The sequence below is a fragment of the Taeniopygia guttata genome, chromosome 2, assembly GCF_048771995.1.
Source record: "Taeniopygia guttata chromosome 2, bTaeGut7.mat, whole genome shotgun sequence".
NCBI lineage: Eukaryota > Metazoa > Chordata > Aves > Passeriformes > Estrildidae > Taeniopygia > Taeniopygia guttata.
Genome location: NC_133026.1, coordinates 70,676,376 through 70,703,652, shown reverse-complemented (window position 1 = coordinate 70,703,652; position 27,277 = coordinate 70,676,376). Strand labels below are relative to the sequence as shown.

At 37.3% G+C, this 27,277-nt stretch overlaps 1 protein-coding gene across 2 annotated transcripts in view; it reads left to right on the top strand.

Moving 5' to 3' along the window:
- Window positions 1-27,277, top strand: part of DCDC2 (doublecortin domain containing 2) — a 54,573-nt gene that overhangs the window by 7,330 nt on the left and 19,966 nt on the right. For both annotated transcript variants that reach the window (XM_030265579.4, XM_030265580.4), the window contains exons 3-7: window positions 10,473-10,549; window positions 10,669-10,800; window positions 14,913-15,056; window positions 15,875-15,929; window positions 17,431-17,617. In XM_030265579.4, the coding sequence (XP_030121439.4) occupies window positions 10,473-10,549; window positions 10,669-10,800; window positions 14,913-15,056; window positions 15,875-15,929; window positions 17,431-17,617 (595 nt within the window). The remainder of the gene's footprint in view (window positions 1-10,472; window positions 10,550-10,668; window positions 10,801-14,912; window positions 15,057-15,874; window positions 15,930-17,430; window positions 17,618-27,277) is intronic.

The following is a 27,277-nucleotide window of genomic DNA, read 5'->3' as shown; positions in this document are numbered from 1 at the left end:
ATTTGCAAATAACTAGAAAATGCGTGTCAAACTAGAATTAAGCAAGAAAAAAAAATCATGTTCAAGATATGGTGTAAATCCTCTGGCAGAGCTATCATGCTGTAATAATACGTTTAAAAATTTTCACAGCTGTGTTACTGGTAGGCAAAATAGTAAAAATATTTAATCCTGACTCAAACTAAAGCTTTGTTACAGACTGCTTCTCAGGTATGTTTCCATCCGTCACTTTTTTTGGCAACTGAACTTCTTGTTTTTCAAGAGAGATCCCTTTTGTACCAAAGCTGATGTGCAAGTCCAAATACACATTAAATGATGTGCTTGAGGAATCTAACAATTGATCTCTTGAGAAAATACAGACTAACAGAGTTACTAGTTGTTTATTATAAGCTTAATTGTTTTTAAAAGGTACTGAATGTTATTTTCCAATTATAATGGGGAAAGTATGGATATTTATATTTCTCTAGGCACTGTTTGATCTAGATGATCTCTCCCTCTACACTCAAAAATATGAATTTTATTTGCCATTGGGGCTGGGCAAACTGAAGAAGAATCAGCTGAGCTTTTGTATTTGCAAATTCTGTAGGCAGCTATTTATTTTAAACTATCTTTGCTTCATAAAAATATATTCAGCTGGAGCCTCCTTTCTTCTTGGACTTCTTATGACCGACTTTGAACACACTGTAGTAGATGAACTTTGCTATGTGATGTTGTAACAGCAAAGAATTACAGGTATGAAAGAAAAGCAGAAGTATTTTGATATTGAAGAATCAGTATCTTGCAACTGAGAGAAAAAAATGAATTTTATACTATACTGTCTGTATGAGACAGCATCTGTTATCAGAAGGCCATAGTAGGCCTGCAGTAGGCTACTCTACTGTTCATACATTTGCCATTGGTTGATCTTAGGTAGTAAGTACATTGCATTTTTTTGTCTGCACTTCACTTTTTCTCCTGGACTTTTAGGACAAGGTGATTGTGTGGGCACCTCTGACACAGCCATGCCACATTTTCCCAGTGGTAAATCACTTTTTCACTGTTTTACATCAATTTATTTTATTGTTCCATAACTCCTCTTCGATTGCAACTTCTTGTTTGATTATTTGGTTTAGGTGTGGTCACATTTGTAGGAGTATTTGTTGAATGGAATAATCAATATTTTTATGAATGATTCTTCAGCAGATTAGTAAAGATTCTTCAAAGCTATCTTACATGTATGACCTGCATATTTGTTTCTGTATACACCTCCAGAACATCTCTCCCTAGTGGAAACACTTACTAATCACAAGGATTTGAGTCAATGTCTGAACATTTTTCAAATTAAAACTTCTTTTTCTGATCCAGTGCCTGTCATTTCTCATGTTGGTCGCATTCTGGATTGCACAGACATGGGATAGGACATGGAGTAAAGTGCTTTTGCTTTCTAGGGAGCTTCACAGAACATATTTGTGCCTGTGATGAAGTGTGACTGCAGGGTGAAAATGTGACTGATAGAATGTTTTCTACTGGTGGTCTCCAGGTACAGCCCATCACTCTGCAGCTGCTGGGGGTCTTGAGGACCAGACACAGTTGGCTGGCAAATCTCAGTGTAGGTCAGTTGGCCACTGTGTTCTTGGTGAGGCCCTGGGACAGGTCCTAGTCTCAAGTACCATGACAGGGGAGTGTGAAGTAGAAAATACAGTGTTTGAGACTTGGTAGATATGAACTTAGCACTAAAATTTTCCCCAAAAGCATTTAAGATGATGCTATAAAATTATTTTGAAGACTTGCAAATCCAGCGTTTCTCTCTGTTCCTCTATATTTTAAAATTAAATTATTCTAGTATCAATTATGGCAATTGTTTTTCCTCATCCTTTGTTGCTTGACAAAGTCACCACTTGTCTCTGAGCAGTAGTATGATTGCACTTATCTGTAAAAATTACATTTTGGAAGTCTATGATGTTGTCTTGGTTTTACAAATTATTTTGGTGTATTCATGCTGATACCTTGTATCTAACTTCACATGAGTCATTCTTTTTCAAGTACCTTATCATGCAAATCACAGTAGGTACAATTATTTTTTATTTCAAAACTACTGTTTACCATGTTTAACAACATACATGTTTAATCATAAGGAAAATCTTGTCATTTTTCAATTTTTGGGCTCTTGATTCACTTTAACATCTAACTGTCAGAAATGGTTCATGGATATTTTCACTGTACAGAAAATAGCTTTGTAAAGGGACTGAATAGATATTAGAAATTATTCCAGGCTGTGAAAATTACAGCCTTTTGCTGTCAGAACAATGTAACTACATAAGATATTCTTTCCAGCTTCTCTCCTAAGGATTAAAAAACTCAAACATTATTTGTGATACCCAAAATTGCAAGACATAAAATACTGTATGGCTGGTAACAAGTCTTGTATAAAGGTTCACTCCATATTCCTTTGCCAAAATGCAAAACTATGCTACTCTATATCTGACCCATTTGATTTCTTCTACTGCTAGTGTCACAGACTGGGCAAGAATTTTCTGATTTTCTCATGCTAAATTAATCAGTAATTCTGCTGTAAGTGTATTTTAAGGAATACTACTATTAAAATGTTAAAAAAAGAGTGAAATATATCTTTAATCTCCCAAGTAATATCTTTAATAGTTAAATGTGATATGCCATTGTTTGGTATTTAGTATCCTGGTAACATAATTAGCACAACAAGACATACAAAACAAATACTCTTCCTGAGTGTTCACAGCCTAATACCAGGAGGAATTAGAGAAGAACTGCCCAGACATCCAGTTAGAAGATAAGCTGTGCCCATTTTTTTCTTATTTGAACTATGGATGCATAAAACTTCTCTTTATATACTTCTGTATTATCTGAACTGTGCAGTTTCAAGTATTTTGACTAGCAGCTTGCTTACAGATGGATTTAGTGAATTTTTGAGCAGCAGAAAAATTTTGGTTCATGCTACTGGAGAATTCCATGGTTTGTATTGAGTTTGATCTGAAACTTGAAAGCTCTTCTCTTCCTTGTTTAAGACGTGCCTTGTTCAGTTGAGTAGCTGGTCTTCATGGCTTGTGAGGAGGTCAGGAGTGAGTGAAGAGGTGCCAATACTGAAGCTTTTAATGAAGCATGAGTAAGTCTCATTAATAATTTGTTGCTGTATATAAAATTGACTTTAGACATTAGCAACTTTTGCCTTCGATTAAAAATTGTAAAGAAAATAAAATGATTTCTTGGCGGATTGTTTTTTTTTCTTCAGCTGTTTGACTGTTCCTAGCTTCAGGTCCTTCTGATGAGCCATAAAGACCAGAGACTTCCTTGTGGTTTAATTAGTCTAAAGAATTTGGGGTAAATACACAAAATGTGAGAGTCAAGATCAGTCAGAATCATCACTATCATGTCAGTGTCAGAAATTAATGTCAGAATCTGTTTTGGTTGAATAAACTCTGTTATTGATGCCATCATAGTGTGTGTTGTAAGTGGTGTGGGTTCAGCATCATGCAACCCAGAGAAGAAATGGGAGCTACTCTTGGGATCCAGAGGGAGCACAGATGTGATCTGTTTTGGAGCATTGCATAGGCTGTGTGTCTGGGCAGATGAGGCCATTGTTTGACTTAGCTGAAGATTTGGCCACTAGTCCAATGTCCCAAAGTCATGGCAGATCCAGACTGAAACACTTTTCTTTCCAGGGCTTAAATAGCTGAGGTGAGATGTGCAGCAAGCATAAACTCCATTTCACTTACAGTGGCTGAAAAGGAGGGCAATTTACCTTGGAGGTGAACAGGTTGACTTTAAACACTCTGGGAATTTTGTAGGAACTTTGCAGTCTAGAAGGCACTCTTAGTCATTACATGACTGTCTGCTGTGGAACTGTGGACTGTCTGCTGCTCATTTCCAGCTCATCCATGTGTTATGTAGGCTAAGAAGTTTATGTGCAGCTGTGGTCTTTTGGCCTGTTGCTCAGTTAATAGCACTTTGAATGTCGCTTTATATGCACAGAGTAAAAGGCTTGTGGTCTCTGGCTCAAGGCTGGTTTGTATTATCTAGAGCACCATCTGGCAGTGCAAAGTAGCCAGGGAAACATGGATTATCCAGGTTAGTTAGGATAACTGAAATGGTTTTGCGTAGGATGACTGAAATGGTTTTACACTAGGCAAACACCTCAGTGAGTTTGACTGCAGCTTTAGTCAATGTGTAAAAAATGTCCATTAAAAAAATGCATGTTTCTATGAAATAGATAACATGTTTCCTGTGTTGTAATAGCTTTAGAAAACTTATTGTTCTAATTTGGTTTTGATCACTGAACCCTGAACATTCCTTTCTTTCACATCACAGGGTGGTGATGGCGTGTATCAATGGGGTTTTGGTTCTTTTGACCCCAGTTCTACCTCAGGGAAATGTAAATATTTGTTCTCAATTTTCCTGGGCACATTGATTAACAAACAGGCCACTGTAACAAATTGTCAAGGCCATGGCTCATTGCATGAGCTGATAAATTAGGAATGTGACATTGTGTTGAAATATTTAAATCTTTGAAAGGTTAGTTATCAAGTGACGTAAGTAACAAGTGAGATGTTCATAGCACCCAGGACTACATTGGTAGCAATAAGAAAAGCCAGTTTTTAAGCCTGTACAAATCAAAGCAGCACGGAGCATCTCCCTCAGACACATTACATTTTTTGACTGTGACTTTGTAAATACATGTTATCCTGCAAATCATGCAGGTGTTTAATTGCCTCCTTTGATGGGGAGAGATTTCTGGTAAGGAAAGGAAACAAATCCGTTAGTAATACCTTTTCTTAGCTGTGGGTAACTGGTGTATGTATTCATGGGAGCACTGGGAAAGTGCTGCCAGACCTCTTTATTTAACATATGTCTAATTATTTAATGAACACTGAAAGGAAAAGAAAAGCTAAGAATGGCACATTTCTATTTGAACCTATTCTCAAGTGCATAAAAATCACCTTTTTAGAAACTGAGTTTGTAGACTGGCATGTTCAGAGGCCAGTTAAATTAGTGAATTTAGTTAAAATTAGTGAAATCAGTTAAAATATTAATTCATTAATTGTATACTTTTCTTATATACAAGGATTGACTCTGTGAAGTGTCATGCACTTCTTGCAAGTCCCAAGTAGCCAAGAGAAGGTTGGGTAGTTTTCAGAATCTGTCCCACTTTCCTGTCTATATTTTTCTAATAAGTGTTGAGAAATATAGAAACCAAAACTCTATGCGTGGGGATCAGCAAATATGTTCATGTCAACCAAAACTAGTAAACTTAATTTTGATATATTTCCATGTTAGAGATTATGTTTATTATCTTTTACTGGTTAGCATGTGTCTGAAGAAAGAAGTGAAAACCATTATTTTTATCTGTATACTTCAAACCAATGTGTGCCTTGCATGAATAGTCATTCTCAATGATGACTTCCGTTTAATGCCATATGTGTGACATTCTCCTCCAATGTAACATTTCATGGAGTTAGAAAGATTGCATAAGCAAGCCCATTCATAGTGTTCTAAAAAGGAGTGGCATGTTTTTAGTTATTTAATGAGTTTGACTCTGCATCTTTTGTCAATGTATATAAAAATGCCTATTAAAAAAAATTTCATATTTCTATGAAACAGATCTTTCCTGTGCTGTAACTGCTTTAGGAAACTTACTGTTGTAATGTGTTTTCATGTAGTCAGCTGAACATAAATGTAACATAATTTCTTTAATAAAAATTGTATTAAAGTCTGTATATATTTACGCATACACACACATTGGATGTGTGGATATACACACACTAATTCAAAATGTTTTTCTTACAAAAATGACAGTATGCCTGAGGTAATGGTTTGGCTGCTGATCATTTAGCTTTGTTTTTGTTTTTTTTTTTTTTCCACCAGTCAACACCTAAAGCAGATTGAGCAATGTGTTGTGTGTTTCTTAAGTATTGTGTTTGTGTTTGTTAAATTTTGTAAATATTTAGAATATAGCTGTGTTTAGCATATAAGTGAAAAATATATAGGATGTTGTTTAAAACAAACAGCTGTGAGGACATGGATTGTATTACCTTGCTTCAGTTGGATGCTGATGTGCTGTGTGTTTGTATTTTCAAAAGGCTATTAGGAGATACTCAGAGCTAATCACAAGTTCAACCCCAGTGTATTATGACCCAAGATGAAAGCTTGACTCCCAAGAGACTCTGTAAAAAGTGTTCTGAGATTCAGATGTTTACAGAGTTCTCGAACACTGCGGAGTGATTCCCATTCCCAGAACCTAACCTGTGCTGAGTTTAGCTGTTTCTTTTTCTCAGACTTTGCAAGGTGCTTTGCAAAGTCATTTCACAGATGGTAACTCCTCTCTTATGTAAGGAAAATCCATACTGATGTAAGAGACTCTGTGTGAAATACTTTTATTTAAAGAATAGAAAAAGAAAAATTATAGTGGTTTTGAGTGTTTGTGATCCCATGTTGTATTTCCAACTGTGTAGCTCTTGTTGCCTTGCTAATTGTCAATGGATCGATTGCTTCTAGCTTGCATAAAGTTTTCTCTGAGTTTCTCCTTCCTCCCCTGGACATTTTGTGCTGCTGCTCTGTGTTGTTGTGTAGTACCTCAGGTAAGTATCTCATCACAAATTATAAATTGTTGCAATGTTTGTCAGTAGGAAATGGAAGCTGCCCTTAAATGGGTCCTTTCAAACTAACTGAAAATGTACAAAATTTAAAGATAAAATCATAATGGGGTCAGACCCCTGATTAATGTAAATCTGTTTGCAGTTGCTGACGTAAATGGAAAAGTGCTGATGTACATCATCAGAATGTGGCTAGTGAAATGAAAAGAAAATAAAGGGGTTAGGGGGCTAGTGATGCTGGTCTCTTTATGTAAGCACAAGCTTTCACCCAAGACCACTTTGTTGTTAATATGTAACTCTGTAGTGCCAGAGGGGTCATGCTGTTCCAGACACTGCAACAATGTGGTGCCTCCTACAAACATAATAGGAGCAGAACTATGTATTCCTTAATTAACCCCTGGAACAGGTCTTCCACTGGGATGGTTTAGTGGGACTCCATATACCTTAAAGGAAATAAATTGGTTTACTGTGGCTGAGCACTTGGTCTTTTACTAATGCATACTTCTGTATTTTGGAGTTAGGTGCCTTGCTTTTCATGACCATAAATAGCTTAACATTGATCAGAGAGAAGTTATTCTAAACTCTGCAAACAGAAGAGTCAGATTAATGAAAAGAAACATATATAGTATGGAAGGGGTGGATTTTTTCTTACCTTTTTAAAAATTTTTTAATCACAGTGTGGTGTGGTCTTTATAGAGCATGCCTTCAGAGCATGCTTCCTTGCAATGATTTCTGTAGTTTCACTTTATCAAATGTATTATTGCACTAACAAATTATCTTCATTTTTTTTTAATACAGAAGGTACATTGATTCAAACAGGGCTAGATAAGCAATGCAAATTTATATTTTGTTCCAGTTTAGGCCATGCTTAGGTAGAAGAGATAACTATTTAGTCTTGGCCCAAGCTGGCCCCATGTTATATTCCCCTGCAGTTTGCTTGTTTAATAACAAGCTTAAACTTGTAAGGTGCAGAAGGCTGCCAGAAATATTAGTGATCCTTCCGAGAGCAACCCAAAAGACAAACTTCCAAGCTGATACTTCAGTATCTATTAGGGGCAGTCTTTCAAATAATAAATGGGCTCTTAACATCTATCAGGTTATTGTTTTCTCTAGGATCTGGTGACTGGGCTACATGCAGTCACTTGATGGCCTTCTGAGGAGCCTACACCAAAAATAATGTTTTCAACAGCCTGCAGGAGCAACCAAGCAATAGTACATACCTAGGGCTATCCTAAAGGGCTTCTCTATGTTTAGTGAATGCTGTCTAGCTTTTCCAGTAGAGTGTGGAGCATTGGAAGCTGAGTGTTGCAGACTGCATCAGAGAACTTAATTTGATGGACTGTTTGGAGAGACTGTGGGAGAGCTTGAGCAGCATAAGTGAGCATCAGGAATGGATGTGGAATCAACTTTTAGAAAAAAGTGATTTATAATTTTACTATTTATCTATTTATGTATTTGATATTTTATAGGAGACTATCCTGGCAACCTGCCAGCTACAAAGAAAGGTGTAAGGGCATCCAAGGTTCAGTAACTCCCATTTTGTGTGCAGCCTGTGTTTGGAGCCTAAACATTAGGACTTGATGCTATGGAAATAAATCAGTATTGTATTAACCTCTGGTAGCATCATTTTTAGAAACTTATCTTTTTCCCCCCTCTATTTTGAAGCACTTTATTTAGACTCTTTACATTGAGAAAATAACCCCTTAATTGCTGACAGCAGCAATAGAAATGTTTTCAGATGTTGCTGTTTAAGGTATATTTTCTTTTTTTCCTAGTAAATTTTCTTTCAAATTTTGGTGACATAAATGACCAGTTGTGCTCTGAAGAACATGCTTCAAATGTTTCTGCAAGAGCGCCTGAGCTTGGTTTTTGGCAGTTCTCAAAATATATCTTTGCCTCCCCTAATAAGCTGTATGGTAACAACCTCTTACTCTCTTTCCAAGCCTGTAGTAGTAAGTGTGAATCTTTCACCTGATTCAGATCACACTGGAATTGACAGCAGGACTGTGAACTGCTATTACCTTAGGCATTAGTGCATAGCTTATGTACAGTCTAGTATGAAATTTCTCTTTGTATGAGGCCAAAACAAACATGCATCTACAAAATTGATCTTAAGGAGTAAATGCAAATGGGTTGTGAATTGCTTGCATAAACTTGCGTAAGGGGAAGGTCCCCAGCCATGCCAGGAGTCTGCTTCCTAGTCTGGTTTGTAACCAGTGCTGGCACAATGCAATAGTAGCATCTTCCTTGCCGTCTCTCCTCTTGTATTTGTCTCTGGCCAAAATACCCCTTTGCACTGACCTTCAAATCACCATGCCCTTCTGGGGCTGATTGCTTCTGTTTAGTTTTTTAGTCTATAGAGCTGTGCAAAGGCTGATTTTGCCTTTCTCCATCCATGACCACTGTGGGCTTTTATGTCCTCTTAGTCTCTCAAAAAACAAATGTTTGAGAGGGCTACACAGCTCACAAGGGCCTTTGAAAAACACAAAAAGTTGAAGTGAGTTGAATTCAGAATAAATGTGCTTCTTTTTCAGCAGACATTGAAAACAGATTTTGTTCAACAGATTTGCCAGTTATTGTATTTTACTTGAAATGATTGTACACCAAGGAGTGCCATTATTGCTTTTGTTTTTTTAGTTCCTTTTCTGCTAAGTTTGCTATCTCATCTCCAGAATTTATGTGCTTGGTGCAGAATTTGCTGTGTGACATACTTTGACCCATGTGGGAAGTCAGATTTGATTATTTTAATAATAATTTTTAACAATTTGAAACATCTACTAGTTTGATCACCTTTCTTTTCAGTGAATGCACGAGAAAGATCTAGGAAGCATTCTAGTCATTACTAAATTAGTTTGTGTGAAAATCCAAGCAAAGACTAAAAGCACTGGAGTTCAGACTATTTCCCATAAATTAAAGAAGTACTGGTTATGTTAGCATGGAGTGTGATAAAATTGCAACATATAATGTCATTAGACTGCTTTACACAGTGACTGGAAAATTGCCAGTTTAAATAAACTTTGTACATCTATTTGAAAGCATGTCTGTCTGCACGCTGGCTATTTAATCCTTTAAGCCTTTATGGTATTTTATTTTATAAATGTAGCCAACTTCTTAATGCATGTACTATAATTTTTAAATGTTTGTTTGGGTTTAACGCCTTATTTTGATTTGCTAATGATGAAGAATTAAAAAAAATCTTTCTAATAATTTTGGAGTTTGGGTTTATCCTTTTTTTTTTAACTTTCCATTCTGAATAACAACATTAATGTTGATCTCAATGCAGTGTTTGATCAGAAGAGTATAGGGAATAATTCTGGGATTTAAGTAGCCTATGTATTATTCTGAAGGCTAAAAATCTGCAGTTCACCTCGCTTTTGAGTCATTCCTCTAAAATGAGCAAAGTACTCAGGAACCTTTATAAATTACTGATGGATTTGGATGAAAGGCCTGTAGAAGACCAAAAGTAGTTATTACAGCAGAGAGATCTAGCAATGTCAGTTATTGTTAAAAAGAAAAGATAGTTAAATTGCCTGCACCATGGTTATAAGCAGTAAAGACTAAGACATCAAGAACAGCATTTGGGAGTCTTTCTTTGGGTCTGCAGAACAACCAAAGATGTCTATATAATTCTGTCTCTTCAGTGTAAACCATGTGTTATGCTATGGTGCACTGTGGTATGCTGTGCTGTGGTTGTTACTTAGCATACACATAAAACTACAGCCGTAATTATGTGGGCTATGTAGAAGGTGAAGCTGGAATGGAATAAAATGCATGCTTTACAGACATGCTGTCCCACTTGCTGATGGTAGTCAGGGTGAACTTTTTCTGACTGTAAGGACTGTGTAACTTCTAATTCTTCTTTTGTTCTTGCAGGTCAAGCCAGTTACTCACAGCAGGATCACCGTGTCAGCGCGGTTTCGAAAGCCTCTCCAGGAGCCCTACACTATTTTGTAAGCAAAATTTTCACTTAGTGGATTGCCCTTTCAGGGGTGGTGGCGGTAGTGTGTTCACTTCAGGTGAACTTTGTTTAAAATGCTCCTCCAAATTATTTTACTTTGCTTTATTTCAGCCTGATTGCTAATGGAGACCTTATTAACCCTGCAGTGCGCCTCCTCATTCCCAGGAAAACACTGAATCACTGGGATCATATTCTTGAAATGGTTACAGGAAAAGTTACCCTCAGAAGTGGAGCTGTTCACAGGTATAAGGAAGCCAAATATTTGCAAGATACATTTTATATACCTAGATATGTTTCTAAAACTCCGTAGGTAGATATACTGGATGATTCTTATTTTATGGGAAGTTTCACTGTAAGAAAATTAAAATACATCAAAAGGCCATAAAGTGGAAATACGTTGACTCTAAGCAACCTTCATGTTTCATTTGAATTATTATTTAAAAAAAGAATAATTGCAATTTGCTTAAACTGGTATTTAAAAATTGTTATTTATTAATTAATTACTTAATTAACAGGCCTGTAATAAAACAATAATAATGCAATACATTTAGTACTAATAAATAAATTACATGTCATAATGAAATAAACGAGCATGGTAAAGTTGATGAAGATGTTTGGAATGTGAGATACAAGTGCTGTGTGTTACTATTTAATTTTGATAGCTCTTTAAATTCATTGGGGCAAACAATTTCAAGGAGAATAATATAGGTTCTTTGGGGTTTGTATATCTGGGGAAAGACTAGGATGTGCTTCATATTCGACCCTCAGCCTCTTAATAAAAGCCAAGGCCAAAGTTGTTGTTGGGGTTTGCCAGTTCCAGTATCTCAGCTGGTCTAAGTTGTTGAGGTATCTGAGGAATAGGAGGTCACCTCTTGGATGGGTAGCTTTCAGTCCCTTAAGGCTTCTACAATGTAAAATAAGTTACCTAAAAGGGCTTTTGGTAGTTGTTACAAGTTTTAGAACAAAATGCTAGATGTGATGTCTGTGAGAAACACTGCAGTGTAAGTGGGCTCTCAAGGTGTGCAAGCAAATTATTGACATTCCAGTGTTGCCCCATGCAGAGCACATTACAGAAATTTCTTCATCAGGTGGGAAAGGACCTTTTGTGGAATACCATTCTTCTCAGTCTATGCAATGTCTGAGGCTAAGCTTGCAAAATCTTTCTCAAAACAATGAAGATAAGGTAGTCTTTTAGTTCTTCTGCTTGCTTTCCTGTTTGATAAGAATGAGAGAAGATTAAGATAATGTTGTTGAATATTAGCTCTCACCAAGTGTTTCCTCTCAGCCCTGAATTTCTTTGCTCCTATTAGCTGGCTGCTTAGGCTTTCACTTGCAGTAAAGTAAACCTACATGTGTTGAAGCTTTCTGGATCTGTTTCCCTGCTAGTGTAATTCTGAAGTGAACAAAGCGAGGAGATGTATTTACAACATACCAATTCTTTCTGCTTTCAGGTTGTTTAGCAATTTCAAAACCTTTCACATTTTATTCTCATTAGCTGGTGTCACTCTGGTGAAACTGGATGTTATACATGAAAGCATTCAGTATATAACTAAGATTCCTTTTGAGACGTTCCCTTCAGTGCTCATCTTTAATCCTTCAAAAATAAGATAATGTACATGACATTTAAAATTATTTAATATTTTCCCCTTGCTGGTTTTCTATTAACTCAGTTTTTGTTTTCTTTTCTTTAAAATATTAGAAATACATATTAAATCAATTAGTAAAGTGATTGTAGTTCTCTAATAAGTTACACATTACTTGCTGTAATGAAAGTTTAATGAAACTATGTTAGTATTAGGGGAGATCTGGTAAGACCACTGATGCTGGGAAGATCTAATTTCTCATTAAAGAAGTATAAGTGGACTTACAAGAACCTGCTTTATGTACAGGGCAGCTTTTTCTTTTCCATGTTACTAAAAGACTTAAAAGCTACCAAGTCTCACAGTTTCACATGGGGCTTTTTAAAAAAGAAATTATTGATCACCCTGATCAGAATAGAGATGCAACCAAGAAATATGAGAGGGGAGATGCTGGGAAAACGGTTTTTCTGCTTGCAAGATTGTTGATGAGGATGGGGGAAGCAACCTAATGGGTGGGTACTGGGTGCATCAGCAGCTAGGAATCTGGGGTCATTGTCCCAGAAATTGTGTCTTTGCTGTCTCCCTTTGTCAGCGTGTATGCTTGTTTTCTTTTGGTTGTTACTTTTTAGCTTGGATTCAGGAGGGAAAGTGGAAGTGCACTGACATCTCACAAGGCAAACTTAGGTCATCCTCAGAAGAAGTGACCACAGGGACATTTTTGTTACATAATACAAGCTAGAGAGAACCTAGCTGGTCTGTGAATGGTTGTGGCAAAGTGGGTGGGTGAAAATTGTGGCTTCAAAATTCAGAAATTGTAAAAATGTATCTTCAGAAATTTATGTTACAAAACTTGTGTGTGCTTGTTAAATCCATTTAGTTAGTTATTTGTTTGAAGATCCATTTTTAAAAAATGCATTTTTGATTTCACTTTCATCTTCAGAGACTGATTATGTTTTATTTCACTATTATGATTATTATTTTCATGGTGAAAATTAAAATTAAAGATTGCCACGTAATCCATAACATTTTTTGAGTTATATCAAATAAACAACTTCTGCGCTTTAAATATAACATTAAAGCACAAGCAAAATGAAAGATCAGGAACAAAAGAAACCCCATTATTTTGTATGTACCCCTCTATATCTGCATCCCCATGCAAACATATAAACAATTCTGAAGCTGTGGTACGCTGATTTGCTGTTTGCCCCCCCGAGTTCCCAAAGCAAAGTGCAATCTAGCAGAGCACAGCGAGATTAATTCAGAAATAGGCTTCCTGCTGATTTTGTGATAGCTTGTTTTATTTTCATTGTTTGTGTGTAACTGATGTTGACTCTGTGGTAGTGAAACATAAATTGCTCTTTGAATTGCTGGCATGCCTGTGGAATGTTTGCACTATGAAACAAATATAAGTAATACAAACGAGGTACTCCAGAGTTAGCATACTTCTTCTTAAGGAAGCAGCAATGTGATCTAGATTTAAAATAGCTGCAATTTCACCTTTCAAAATTTTTGGTCTTTGCCCTTAGAAACGTGTTCCCACATGGCAGGAGGCACACAGAAAATTAGGGGGCTTTCACAAGGGTAATACAAGAAAGACATGGACATGCAGGAACAAGAGCAGCAAAGGGCCACAGGGAGAAAGGGCTTGAAGTTACTGGTAGCGTGAGGAGAGCTGGGATTCCACAGCCTGAGGAGCAGAAGGCTCAGAGGGATCATTTAAATGTGTATATATAGCTGGTGGGTATGAGTGAAGAAGGCAGAGCCAGGCTCTTCTCAGTGGTGCGCAGTGATAGGACAAGAGGCAATGGACACAAAATGAAATACAGGACATTTGACTTGAACAGAAGAAAAAAGAAATGTACAGTAATGGTCATCATATATTGGAACATGCTCCCTAGAGAGGCATTCAGCATTCCTGCATTTAACACTTTAATGAAAGTTATTATTGTTGACTTTTAAATTAAATTTTAATATTGTTGAGTTTCAAACCACACTTTGTAGGAAAGAGCTAATTTGTTATCGAATGTTCCTCCTTACTTTGCCCATGCTAAAATAAAATCACAAACTTAACAAGGAAGTAAATTCCCCCCTCCAGTCCCTGATGCATTATGAGGTCATTATGGTAAAAATCCACCTGGTGTAATAGACACAGTCATTATTGGTATGTGCCCAAGATACATGGCTTCTTGTTTTAATGTAGTACTGTATTTCCTCTTGTTCTAACTTTCTGATCTACACTATGTAACAATATAAATGCAATATTGGCATGGTCTGTGTTAGGTGGACAGGGCTTGCAGTCATGAATGCCCTGTTCTACCCAGGTTACTGCATAGTTCCCTGAGCACAGATGGAAGGTGGAACTTGGTAGGAGAGGGGGTCAGGAACTCATGGAATAGATTCCTTCCGAAGTAACATGGGAAAGGTATTGAAGACCTTAGAAATATAAAGTAATTTATTTCTTTCCAGAATTTATGGGAGTATTTAATCTATTATAGCACTTCATTTTATATACACTTTGATTTGAGTTATTTTGCTGTTTTTCCTTGTTTGTTCTGATTTCTTTGTCTTTTGGTTGTTTTTTTCTTTTTTGTTGGTTGGGTTTTTTAAAAAATGTAGTTACTAATCATTGTATGGCATCTGCTGTACTTTATTTGGTTTCATATCTGGAAATTCAACATATATTTAGTGAGTTTAGATTAACATAGCTTTCAGTGCTCTTAATGCACCTAACTGAATGTTAAGGTTTGTTATAATAAGCATTTTCATATTTTTCAGACTCTACACTGTAGATGGAAAGCTTGTTCAGAATGGGTCAGACTTGGAGAATGGACATATTTATGTTGCAGTGGGTAGAGAAAAGTTTAAGAAATTACCATATGGCGATCTGCTGTCCAAATCTACAACGAGAAGGTCACAGGGGTAAGTTCTAAAGATGTGTGATACACTTCTGTGTGTTTGTGTGTGTCAATTTGTCCACAAAGTGCCACCAGTAAAGTACAAAATTATTATTCCAAGAATGATGCATGTGTTAGTATGGATGCAAAACTTCACTGTCAGCTTCTGAGAAAGCTGAGATAAAAATAACAAAAGCAGAAATGGAAATTCAGAAGACCAGTTCATCTCATAAGCATTCCTTTGATCATGTATCACAAAATTAGCATCTGAGAAAAATTAATCCAAGTCAAAGTAATCCTATTTTTTTTTCCTTGGGATACAAATGTGTACAGCTGAATAAGATTGGGTGCAGCTACAGCAGTTTAGGTCTACTCTTGGTTAGTAATGTTTTGTGAAATATATACTCCCTTAAGATTGTTTTATGCTTGAGTCTATTTTTTGTAGGCTAGAACAATCACATAATAGAGTCCTAAACTTGGTGTCTGTAAGGAGAAATTTGTGCTTTGTGTACCTTTGGAAAACATAAGGATTTGGAACCATTTCATTGAAATAAAAGGAAAGAAATGTAAATTGTAAGGAACATTCACACAGTAATTCACTGGATGCTGCTCTGCAAGGTCTTGGTATATAAAGTATGCATTCTGGGGTAATGCACTTTTTGAATTAGTGAATGATTATGCGTGTAGTAAGCAGAATGAGTGATGCTTAGTGAAAACATGCAGTGAAAAAACAATTACCTCTGTTGCCATAGCCATCTTGGTGTTATCTGCCTTGATTGTAGATACATAGTGTCTGTGCCTGTGACAGTGTACACGAGTCTAATATATGGCTTATTCCTGCAGTTCCAAAACCTCTGTACTACCTCCAATTATGGGATCTCGAAAGTCTAAAGGCAGTGTAAGTATCAAATTTCTAATTCAGCTAAATTCTGGTAGATAGAAAGTCCCTGTCCTTTGGGTTTTAATTAAATCTGAAGAAAAAAAATCCACAGCCACGTGGTGGCATGCTTATTAAAGACTGATGAATCTGTAGCTATTTGCAGTGTTAATTAGAAGAAATCTGAGAAAATATTGTTGTGATAGGCTACTTTGTTTTTGATAAAAACTTCCATAGCAAAGATCCGCTGCTGGCTTGAAGTCTTTCCTAGAAACCTGATCATATATATTTTTGTATTTATTTATTTATTCAAATTATATACTTAAAGTAAAAACACAGAACCTTTTACAAAACATTTTGCAGAAAACTGTTTCTGAACACTGAGTCTGAAAAAGGCCCTAAACTGATTTGTAATCTGATATATTTTATTCTAGGTAACCCTTCATACAGAGCTTGATCCTTCAGTGCTTTGTGTCCTGTGTAGCTATTTATATGTGTACAAAATGAATGAGGGAACCATTAAGGTTGGAAAAGACCCCTAAGGTCATTGAGTTCAATCTCTGACCTGTCACCACTGTGTCAAGTAAGCCATAGCATGAAGTGCCACATCCCGTTGTTTCTTAAACCCTTCCAGGAATGGTGACTCCGCCATTTCTCTGGGCAGCCTGTTCCGATGCTTAATCACTGTTTCAGTGAAGGAATTCTTCCTCATGTCCAACGTGAACCACCCTGGCATAGCTTGAGGCCCTTTCTATTTGTCCTGTTCTTGTTGACTGGGAGAAGAGCCTAACCCCACCTTGCTACAAGAAGAGTCCTCTGTGGATTTAATTTTAGTGCCAAAACAGAATATAAGTATCTGTTTTCACCAGTTCTTCACAAGTGCAGTGTACTGTACAAGTACAAGACAGCAGGGAATCAGACTCACATTACAATTGTCATTACAATTGTGACTGTCATTACAATTGTGGTAGCTGATCATGTCCATTCACTGTTTACAAAACAAAACAAAAAGAGTCTCTGTAGCCACTAAAAAGAAGTAAGCAATAAAACATACAAGTTTCTGTTCATGTTCCATTGAATGTGTTTACTGCCCTGTGAAGACTGTAATTCTCCTTCAGCTTCTCTTGACACTTAGAATAGTGCCCAGGTCTCATTTACACAGACAGTGATTTATTAACAAGTCATATTAACATGTTATATCTTGTGGCTGTCCACACATACAGATGAGAGATAGCTGCATATAATATGCATGCATGCATAGATTAATCTAGCCATTCTTTTCATTAAATGAAACATTAATTTCTTATAATAAATATGTGATCTTTCTTCTGGAAGCTGTTGAGAATTTATTTGGTCAGGTCATACACTAGGATAGTTATACTTCTCTGGATGATTTAAGATATCACTTAAATGTACTAATTGTAAATTATTATGCTTCTTTCACACCTGATACCAGTCCTTAATGAAATTTTAAAAATAAACTCTTTAATTATCACTGATAATTACATCCTCTTCTTTTCAGGGAAATGATTGGCAATCTAAATCCACCAGTGACCGGGGAGAAAACTGTTCCTTACCTCAGCTGACCAAAAGGAAAGACAAAAAAAGTCAGAATCCAGAGAATTCTGTGTCCAGACGACATTTTTCAAACCACTCTACAAAAGTAAAACAGACAGTAAAAGCTTCCACAGGAATCCTTCAGGATAATGGTCAGTACTGAGATAAACACTGTGGTAGCATAGTGGCTTTTGGTCTTCAGTTAAACCAGCGAAATAGTATTGGTAGTAAAATCACACACTTGAATAGTTATTGAATTGTCCATTTACTCTGGAAAACTGCAATTGCCAAAGTTTTTTCTGCTTAGGAAATGCACCAGTGCATAGCTACTACATTCCTGGCTTCATTTACAGAGCACAAGATGCAGTATATGATTTTTAGTAGACCTTGGAAGTTAAGCTCATATGGTTCTATCATTATGCTTTTGGTAAAGTAAAATAAAAAATATATTTTCACCATTTTCCTACTGTTCTGACCTGCAATAAGGTAGCTGGTAACAAACAAAACAACTAGAGGCTGGGAGAGGAACACAGACAGAAACTCCGGTTAGCTGGTAGCTGCTGTGACTAATTCTACAGCAGAGCTGCTGGAGTCCCTTTCAGAATTTGCCCTTCTCTGTGCTGTGACAGCAGTGGCAGCAGTTTGCAAATTTCGGCATTAACATCCTCTTTGAGTAACTGTTTTCTTATCTTATAGTGTGATATTCCCTTTCCCCCCATTTCTTTAAAAACCTAGAATATATTTTTTTTTTTCGCCATTTGCCCATTTTTGATAGATAGAACATATATGGGGAAATACTTATGTATGTAATGCTGTTGCTACTCCACCACCTGCTGACAGCATTGGTTGGAAAGCCTCTAAGTTTATTGAAGAAATGACTGCTTGCTTCTCACTTCAGCTTTTCCATGCTTTGTAAGCCTTGTGTAACTAGAAGAAGCTGTTCAAGGCAGCCAATTGTCAGTTTGAGCTCAAGTGTATTTTTGGAGAAGGCCTTCTGTGATTTTCTGTTTTACCTCCATATATAAAGACCTGTTAGTAAAAGTGGGAATGGGCAGTTGTAGCCAGTTGTGGTTCAATCTCTTCTCCCAGGTAAGAAGTAACAGGACAAAAGGAAATGGCCTCGAGTTGCACCATGGGAGGCATAGATTGGATATTAAGAAAAATTTCTTCACAGAAAGGGTTGTAAAACATTGAACCTGCTGTCTTGGGAGGTGGTGGAGTCACCATCCCTGGAAATACTAAAAAAAAAATATATGGATACGTCCTCGAGGACAAGGTTTAACTGTGAAAATGGTGATGGTGGTGCTGGGTTCATGGTTAGACTTGATGGTCATAACTGTTCTATGATTCTAGCTCTTGAGAAATTAAAAGTATTTTCACTCACTTTTGACTCACTCACTCCTGACTCACTCACTCAGTGGAGTGTGGGAGCTCCACTGTAGTCAGAAGTTCAGTAGCTTGTAGTGAAGTAATTAAAAGGAAAGGTACTATGATGACTCTGAAGGGTCACCTCCTGCAAAGCTGTTGTCTTTTGTGCATTCTGTTCCGGTCACACCTCAAGATGAAGTGCCCTGAAGCACAGGCCAGGCAGGTGGGAGCTGTGAGCCCTGCTGCTCTGTGAGTATCCTCTTGCCCGGCCAGCCTTCATTGTCAAAGACTTCCCTTGACAGAAATCCAGCATTGCAGAAGTATGCGTTATACCATGGGCCTTAACCTTTTATCCCATCTAGGTGCATGAGTTGTAAAGTCACTTTTCAACAAACCATCAACCTATTCCACCATCCTGTTTGCTTGAGGATAGCAGGATGAAAAATTTCATAATAATATGAAAAATTCCTTTGATACGCTCCTTTCTGTCCCGGTGCTATACCATCATGCTGGTTAAGAGTGATTCATTGTCACTTTGTTTGTAATCTGGAACAGGAAAACTGGAAAAGCAGTTATAGAGCCCTGAAATAGTAGCTTTGGCATTAGCATACTGTCACTGTTGAGGCAGAATGGGAACAAAGAGACTCCGATTCAGAAGACAAGAAGTGAACTGATTTATTTCAAATGCACCGCTCTTTTATAGGGAGCATCGTGCAGACCAATTTCATTGGTCTTAAGGTAAAAACATCTCACACCATTGGTGTGTGCTGAATGATGCACGGTGGCAGAACATATCTGTAAACAATGTGAACAACAAGAGAGATATAGAATTATTTACATTCCTTTCCAGCTCTTTCCCAGGTCCATCCTGGTTAGAAATCTCTCTTTTCCTCTCTGACTGAACTGAGACTATCCATAATCATATCTGCTTTTAGTGACAGCTAACAGTCCAAATACCACTTTCATTCCTATCAGTATATGCTTAAAACCATTAGATGTTGAAGAAATTTTCTCATTCTCTTCAGAAAACTTTATGTGGGCCTGATATTCCCACCAGGCAATTGCCAAATTTCTCCTTTCAAGATATTGTATCTTAAAGTATTTTCTTCATGCTCTGTGATTGCAAGGGTGTGTGAGGTCCATTGTCTTTCCCCAGGTAAACATAAACAGACTTTGGTAGTATAACATAAATTACTTTGTTCATTAAATTCTGGTGTATGGGCCCTATTTATTTTAAAACTTATATCTAATTTCTCAGCATCCATTTGGGTGTTTAGTGAAATTTGAGCTCCGCTATCAAACACATATTTCAAAGGATGTTTTCTAGGTCCTACTGGTACGTAAATACAGGGCTTGTCCTTGTGTCCTAGGGTGACATTATGGTGCTTGTATCCCCAGTCCTGTGTTCTGTTTACGCTTGATGTTATGTTCTGTGCCTTCAGGACTGGCTTCAAAAAGTGAAGGTTTATTTTGTCTTGTTATCAGCCGGCTTACCTCCCGCCATGGTTTGTGTCTAGGAGAGCGGATAGGGCTTGCTTGCTTGCTGGCTCTTTGCTCTCGCTCCTGCTTCTTGCTTTTGCTTATTAGTTAGTTTAGCTAGGCAGTCCAATTTCTTTCCCTGGACTGTTTTTCTTTCCCTTTCCTGAGTACCATTTGAACCTGCTCTGGACTGGTGCCTGGGAAATGATGAGAAACACCGAGAGCCTGCATTTTGTGATCTGCAGCAGCCATCCCCAGCACCAGAGACTGAGAACTGGGCCACTCCCAGGAGAGACTTTCTGAATTTGTCATCTCTTCAGAGCGGTGAAAGAGTTTTTGTCACATGGTGTTGTTGTTTTTGTGCCAGGAAGTGTTTCTGTCTGTTAAATCAACAGGTTGGGTTTTTTTCCACTTCTCTCCAAGGAAATTCTTCCCAAACCAGGTCGGGGGGGGGGGGGGGCGTGGGGGTTTGCTGTCTGGGGGGGCTCCTTCTGGAGGTTTTCTCCCAAATTTGCCCTAAACCAGGACGCCTTATCAGTCCATTGGTAGGTCATAATGCACCAGGTGATAAAGCCTAAAGTTCTCCCAGCACTTAGTGAGGGTTTATCTTTCATCTCTTTTCCTCTCCTCAAAGAGTTTCAGTTATGTTTTTTCTGTGAAAGTTTTTTTCTTTTTTCATGTTTCCCCTTTGCTCTCTTTTCACTAAGTGTTCTCTGGTTGTTGCCTGAGAGCTGTATGGGGAGTATGTAAAGCTACCACCTTTCTCTACAGCTCATTTTGCTTCAGGGGTGTTTTGATCCTTCTATCTCAGGTAGGATATGTTTAAAAGTCCTCACTTGGCACTCGGGAAGTCTCTGCACTTCAGTTTTTGGGCCCCTCTCAAAGGCCCAAGTTTGTTCTCCAGGATGGGTTTCCCAGCCCATTTCCTTGCATGTTCTACTGTGTCATGCAAGAGTCTTGCCCAAGAGGATAGGTCATCTTGGGGATCTTGTAACACTTTGTTATGCACTACACTTCCTCTTCGTCTTGTCTTTGTCTTCTCTATTTTATCTTGTCACCTACTGAAAACACTTTCAATGTTATCAGGGCTTCTTTCAAAAGAGGTCTTAACATATTAAGATTGACTTCTGTGGAGATTGGGATGTGTTCCATCAAGTGTCCATACCTTGCCTTGTAACAGAGGTGAATATTTCATGAGATGACCACGTGGGTATGGAAGCTGGTCCTCCTCTTTCCATAACCTCTGTTCCTCCTGCCCAATATGCAATCCTGCTGATTATTGAATGGAGTTGATTTTTTAGGCTCAGGTCCTATGTTTAATAAGACTCCTGGCTCCCAGTATCTGTCAGCTTCACTTCTATGCAGCAATATTCTACCTGCTCCTGGAGAGACTTACTCTCAACAAATGCTCAGTCTTTGACTTCCCTGGTTTTCATCCGTATTTTTCCTGTATGTTTGCCACTTACAAGGCGTCCCAGGGAGTAGTTCTGACCATGATTTTTTTCTGACCTCCTTGAGGTCCTTTGAACACTTCAGTCTTAATTATGTGTACCATTTTTAATTCTAGAACTGCTTCCTTTTTAGAAGAGAACCTAGAGGTTCAGTCATTTCATTGGAGTCCCATTCTCCCTCATCAGCATTTTCATCAGGGTTTTCTCAAATACCACCATTTCAATGCTCAGGTGATACTATTAATTTTTTTGATTTTTCTAACAGGGATTGGTGAGTTTTAATGCCAGCTCTAATTTGTTTTTCTCCAAAGTTTTTGCTTTCCTTGGAATTCTTTTAACTGTTGTTTTACCTTGTCATTTTGATACCAAAAATGCTTTTTTTTTCCTTTATTTACTATCTCAGATGCTTGCTTCATTTAATTTCATAATTTGTTCTCTTTATTGCCATGCAGCCTTTAAGCATAATATGTGTAACTGTAGTGTGCTTAGTATTAAAATAATGGAAGTGTGCTGAGAACTTAACAGAGCAAAAAATATTGGGGTTTTTTTACATTTTAAGCATTCATTACAAGTTAATGTGAATGCTGTGCTACAACTGTAGGGTATTTTTTATTTACAACAAAAAACTCCATTGCAGTTAATGTTTAAAGATACTGGGCCGCTGGGTTTCAGAATACAAATAAGTGAGCATGGCTTCATCTGGCAGCAAGAGATGCTGTGTGTGTACTTGTACTTACCCTGTGCCTGTATGCTTTGTTTACATGGCTGCTGAAGACCTATCGTACTTCCCTTTGGGTTTGGAAGGAACTTACGCTGCTGGGACAGTATATTGGGATCCAAAGCACAGGCAAAGGGTACATTCCTTTTCCTGGGGGCACCACTTCACCTGTTTTTTTCAGTACTTCTTCATACACTGGAGACTTGCATTAGCATCCAGTCCAGCTTGAAAGGGCAGAATACAGGCTGTTCAAGCTCTTCCCCTTCTCCTCATGGGTGTGCTTTTAGTGCTCTGAAAAGTCTCCCTGTCGGCAGAGAATCTCCCTTGCTCTGTCCTGGTTTCTCACCTTGTCTCTGGATGAGATGGACCTCTTCAGTGGTTGTGTGACTAGTGGGGCTGTTGATGAAAATACCTTAAAAGGAGGTAATCAGATTGGTTTATCCTCTCAGCTGACAGTGAAATTAGAAATCTAGTTTAGACGGGGTGCTGAAGTATTGGATTTATGAAGTAGGTATATAGTTGCTTCCTTGCTGCCTTAAATGATGACATTTTCAGGTTCATTTTAGAGTGAGGAGTCTTATTCTGAAATGGAGATTTACTCTTCATGGAAAACTAGAAGCCAACTCAAGGAACACAGAGATAATTTTGACTCCCAAGTACTATTTTGATCAGTACAGCTCCACTGTCTATTCTGAAGGCTCACTGCAGTTTCTAATTTGGCTTTGCAGTTTTATTTCAAAACAGTCCTTCAAATTCAAAGTCTTTGGATTTAGTAAGGGAAGCATTTATCACTATCTTAGGAATTTTGTTTAATTTTAATTATAATTTTATTTTTTCCTAATGGACAGTGAAAAAGACTTTTGGCATTTTAGCTGGCTGCATTTGGCTGTTAGTGATAAGTGATTAATTAATTTTAATCTGAAACCAATAAACTGCACAGTGAGTTTACATGTATATTTTAGGGTGCACAGAAATAGATAAAATCTTCATAGTGGCAAATGTATCATGCATTATTTGCTGTCTTTTCCCCTGCCAACTTAGCATTGTATGGAATCTTCACTTGAGTTCTAGACTGTTTGAAATGGTATGTTTCCTGGGTTTTAACATCTGAAGAATTATACACATAGTGTATTTAAGTTTTAACCTAATGTTCCAGCTGAGTTTAGTTGGGCTGTGTATTTACTTTGAATTTATTTTTTTTAATACACTGATATTTTAACCAGCATGCCATTTATATTACAGCTGATTCATGTCATAATCCTCTTAAATCAAGGTGATTAAAGAATTTCCTAGAGTTGAAAGCTCTTTGTGCAAGATTTAAATTCACCACGTCTCAGGGCAAATCCAGTAGATTGTGAGCTGATGCTTTGGTGTTTGTAATCTATAAGGCACACTATTAATGTTATGATCAGACTGCCACTGCACTCATAGAAGCATAAATAACATTGAATGTATTGTATGCAACAGTAATTGCAATTGGAAATGTGAGGCTTAGAGCTTGGACTAGTGCATTTGGTTCAGCAAAATTTGGATTTATGAAAGTGACATCAAAGTTACATTTAATTATCAGCAGCTTGGTTGAAGTTTAAAAAAGAAGAAAAGATGGCAAACCACCGTCAAGCAAAAAAAGCCCCAAGCTATTAATTTTGTGCCACATCCTACAGAGAGTATGTGTAGGAAGTTGATCAGGAAAGTAGCAAATTCAGAAGTGCAGCAGCAAATTTTTGGAGGGGAGAACCCTCATCTAAAGCCTGTTCCATTCAAATACAATAGTTTAATTGTGGTCACATGGCTTGCAAAATAACTCCCTATATAAACTGTAAAAGAAGTTCTAGAGTTAATAGACTGTGGAGTTTGAATTCTTTCTGTGATTTGGAGAAGTCATACAGTGGAGATGGGCTGAGCCACTCCACAGTTTTTCAGATATATTTTTGAGTATATTGAGGTCTTAGAAGTTGGTAGTCATCTCAATTTCCTGTATTTGTTATTGGCTAAAAATATGGAAGAAAAAAGACAACCCTTATTTATAAGGAAAGCTGCACAGAACTGCAGGTATTGCTGTTTTGGTGTGAATTGGTTTCAGTAAAATTATGAACTTGCCAAAGAGTACAAACCTGGGCTGCTGAATATCCACTCTGCATTGTGAGCTGAAACTGTTGTCTGTGTTTTCCTGCTGACAACTTTTAAGATTTAAAACGTATCTACCATTAAAACACAGACCATATCACTCTGGTACTGTCAAAGGAGGTGAAAACACTTCTGAAGAAAGTGGGAGCTTCTCATTTGCAGAGATTTTGCAAGACTTCCTGGCTTATTCCTTTCATAGAAGGAGACAAATCTGTAGCAAGAAGTGAGAACTCTTTGCTGTAGGTCTTGTTGTAGGTACTGTTACAGTGCTGGATCATGGTAGCCAGAGCATTCTAATGCCAGTGTGGAGCTAAGATGATTATAAACCTTGAAGACACTTTATTCAAACACATGAGTTTCTTTGGATTTGCTTTTAGGGAGGTGAATACATCACAAAATGTTAAATGGGAAAATACATATTTATCAGGAGGAAAGCATGCTGCTTAATTTCTAGGAGGAGGGTGTAAAAGTTTGGAATTATGGGACCAGGGCAGACACTTCAGGGCTTTTTCATTTGTTTTGTGACAGTTTAGCCCCTAGCACAAAACTGTACTCGAGAAGGCTGAGTTATGGAACAGGCATGGAGTCAAAAAAAGATGTGGCTGAATGAGAACTGCTTTCTTAATTTAAAAATGATGCAAATGGCCTTAATGATCTGTAATTTAAATCAATTATTGGATGCTTAGAAACACAGAGAGTGAGATGAAGGACCAAAACAGGGAGAGGGAAGAAAAACCCCACTCAGTCCTTTATTTTTGTAGCTGTTGATGTATAAAGATGACTGAGCTATTGCTGCTTTTCCTTTGCTCCAGCATTACCATATTTCTGATCAGTAAGGGAGAGTGCTGCACACAAGGGCAACCTCTAGAAGCACCTTTTGCATTTTCTGTTGAGGTAATCAGATGTCAGCATTCTCTAATAGCATCAAATTATATAATGGATTTAAAATTTTTGAAAGATAGGAAGCAATTGCTTAAAAGCTTGAGGCTGCAATAGTATCGGGGGAAGAAAAATATGTATTTTTTAGTATTCTCAACAGTTTCATATGTATATTGCTAGCAGGTTCCTTTCAATTCCATTGCATTTTTATGACAGGAGTCACAGGCATGAACACACATGCAAAAGTATCATGAAGGCAGTGGCGCTTCGTTGGAAATGGGCTTTGTTCAACAGTGATGCTTTTAAATTAAATAAACCCCAAAACACACACAAAACAAGAAAATAAAGTTATGTTGTATTCAGGCATAAGCAGCTGTCCTCCTTTTTCCTCACAGCAAACTATTCAAATTTATGAGCCATTTTTTATTTTTTACATTTAAAAAAAATTTTACTTACTGTTTTTATGATGCATCCCCTGTTATAAGTCACATTAATTTTTTTATAGCCACATTAACTTCCTTACCTATATAGGGCTTGCAGATACTAAATGCCTCAGATTTCCAGAAAATATTCAGGACTGATTATTATTACAATGACTTCTAAAATTTCTATTACTAAACATCAATCAGTTTAAAATTTGAAATTCATTAATATCTCTATAATTTTGTAATTTTTGCTGCAATAAATATTTCAGTTAATGATGTTTGGGAAAGTAGCTTATATGAAAGCCATTTATTTCTGTGCTTAATTATTTAAAAAGTACAGCTTTCTTATTATTGATATTTAATAAAGTCATAGAACCTTGTTTATCAAAGTGTAGAAAACAAATTACAGCTCAGATACTGAATGGCATAAAATAGAAAATGATCTTTGCATTTTAGCCAGGACTTGCTTGGTTATACATGCACCAATTTGTGATTTCTTTCTCTACATACTGAACTGAATGCACAATACATTGAACACTTCTGTGTTGAGACAACTACTGAAATGTGACCAGTCAAATGTTGCTAGTCAAAATCTTTTGGGCATTTATAAATTTGCTCTTGTGAGCAACTTATCTGTTCTGTACCTATCAGGAGATTAGGAAGTAAAAAAAGCTTAGAAAATAGCTAGAAAATCTCCTGAATGGGCAGCAGAATCCCTTTCACACAAATGAATTCCCCAGTGCTGCAAAGCCAGCAAGAGCTGGCATGGGTAAGGGCCAGGACAGAGTAAGTAAGTCTCAAAATAAACGCCTTTGACTTTTAAGAGTCATTGTGTAAGTCATTAAGAAGTATTAAAATTGCCTTAAATAGAATTGGTTTCATCTGTCCATTTGCAACAAGGTCTCAGAGATGAAAAGCTCTGCAGGGATACAGTACCTTCTATCTTACAGTGTCTATCTATATCAGGAATACAATACTTCTGTCTTTGGTGAAGGCAGCTGAGTACTGAGCTGCTTACTTTGAGATTGACCTTGGTCAAGTACAAGATCAGAAACCTCACTCCCTCTTTACCAGTCATTATCCCTCTCAAGATTCTCATCCAAACCTGGCCACAGTGCCTTTCTCTCACCCATAGCCTAATTACCAAAGACAAAGTGTAATGGTAACATACTGCTAATTTCACTGCCTTTTTCAGCTGAAAATTTCTCTTCTTACTATTTGTGTGGCTTCATTGCTTCTAGCTGTAGAAGTCGGCCATAAAGTAGGTGTCAGTGGTTCAACACCTGTTTAATTTGAATTTACCTAGGACAGGCTGAGTTGGTCCATAACTTTTTTGAGGCAATAGTTACCTTTCCTTGGCAGGGC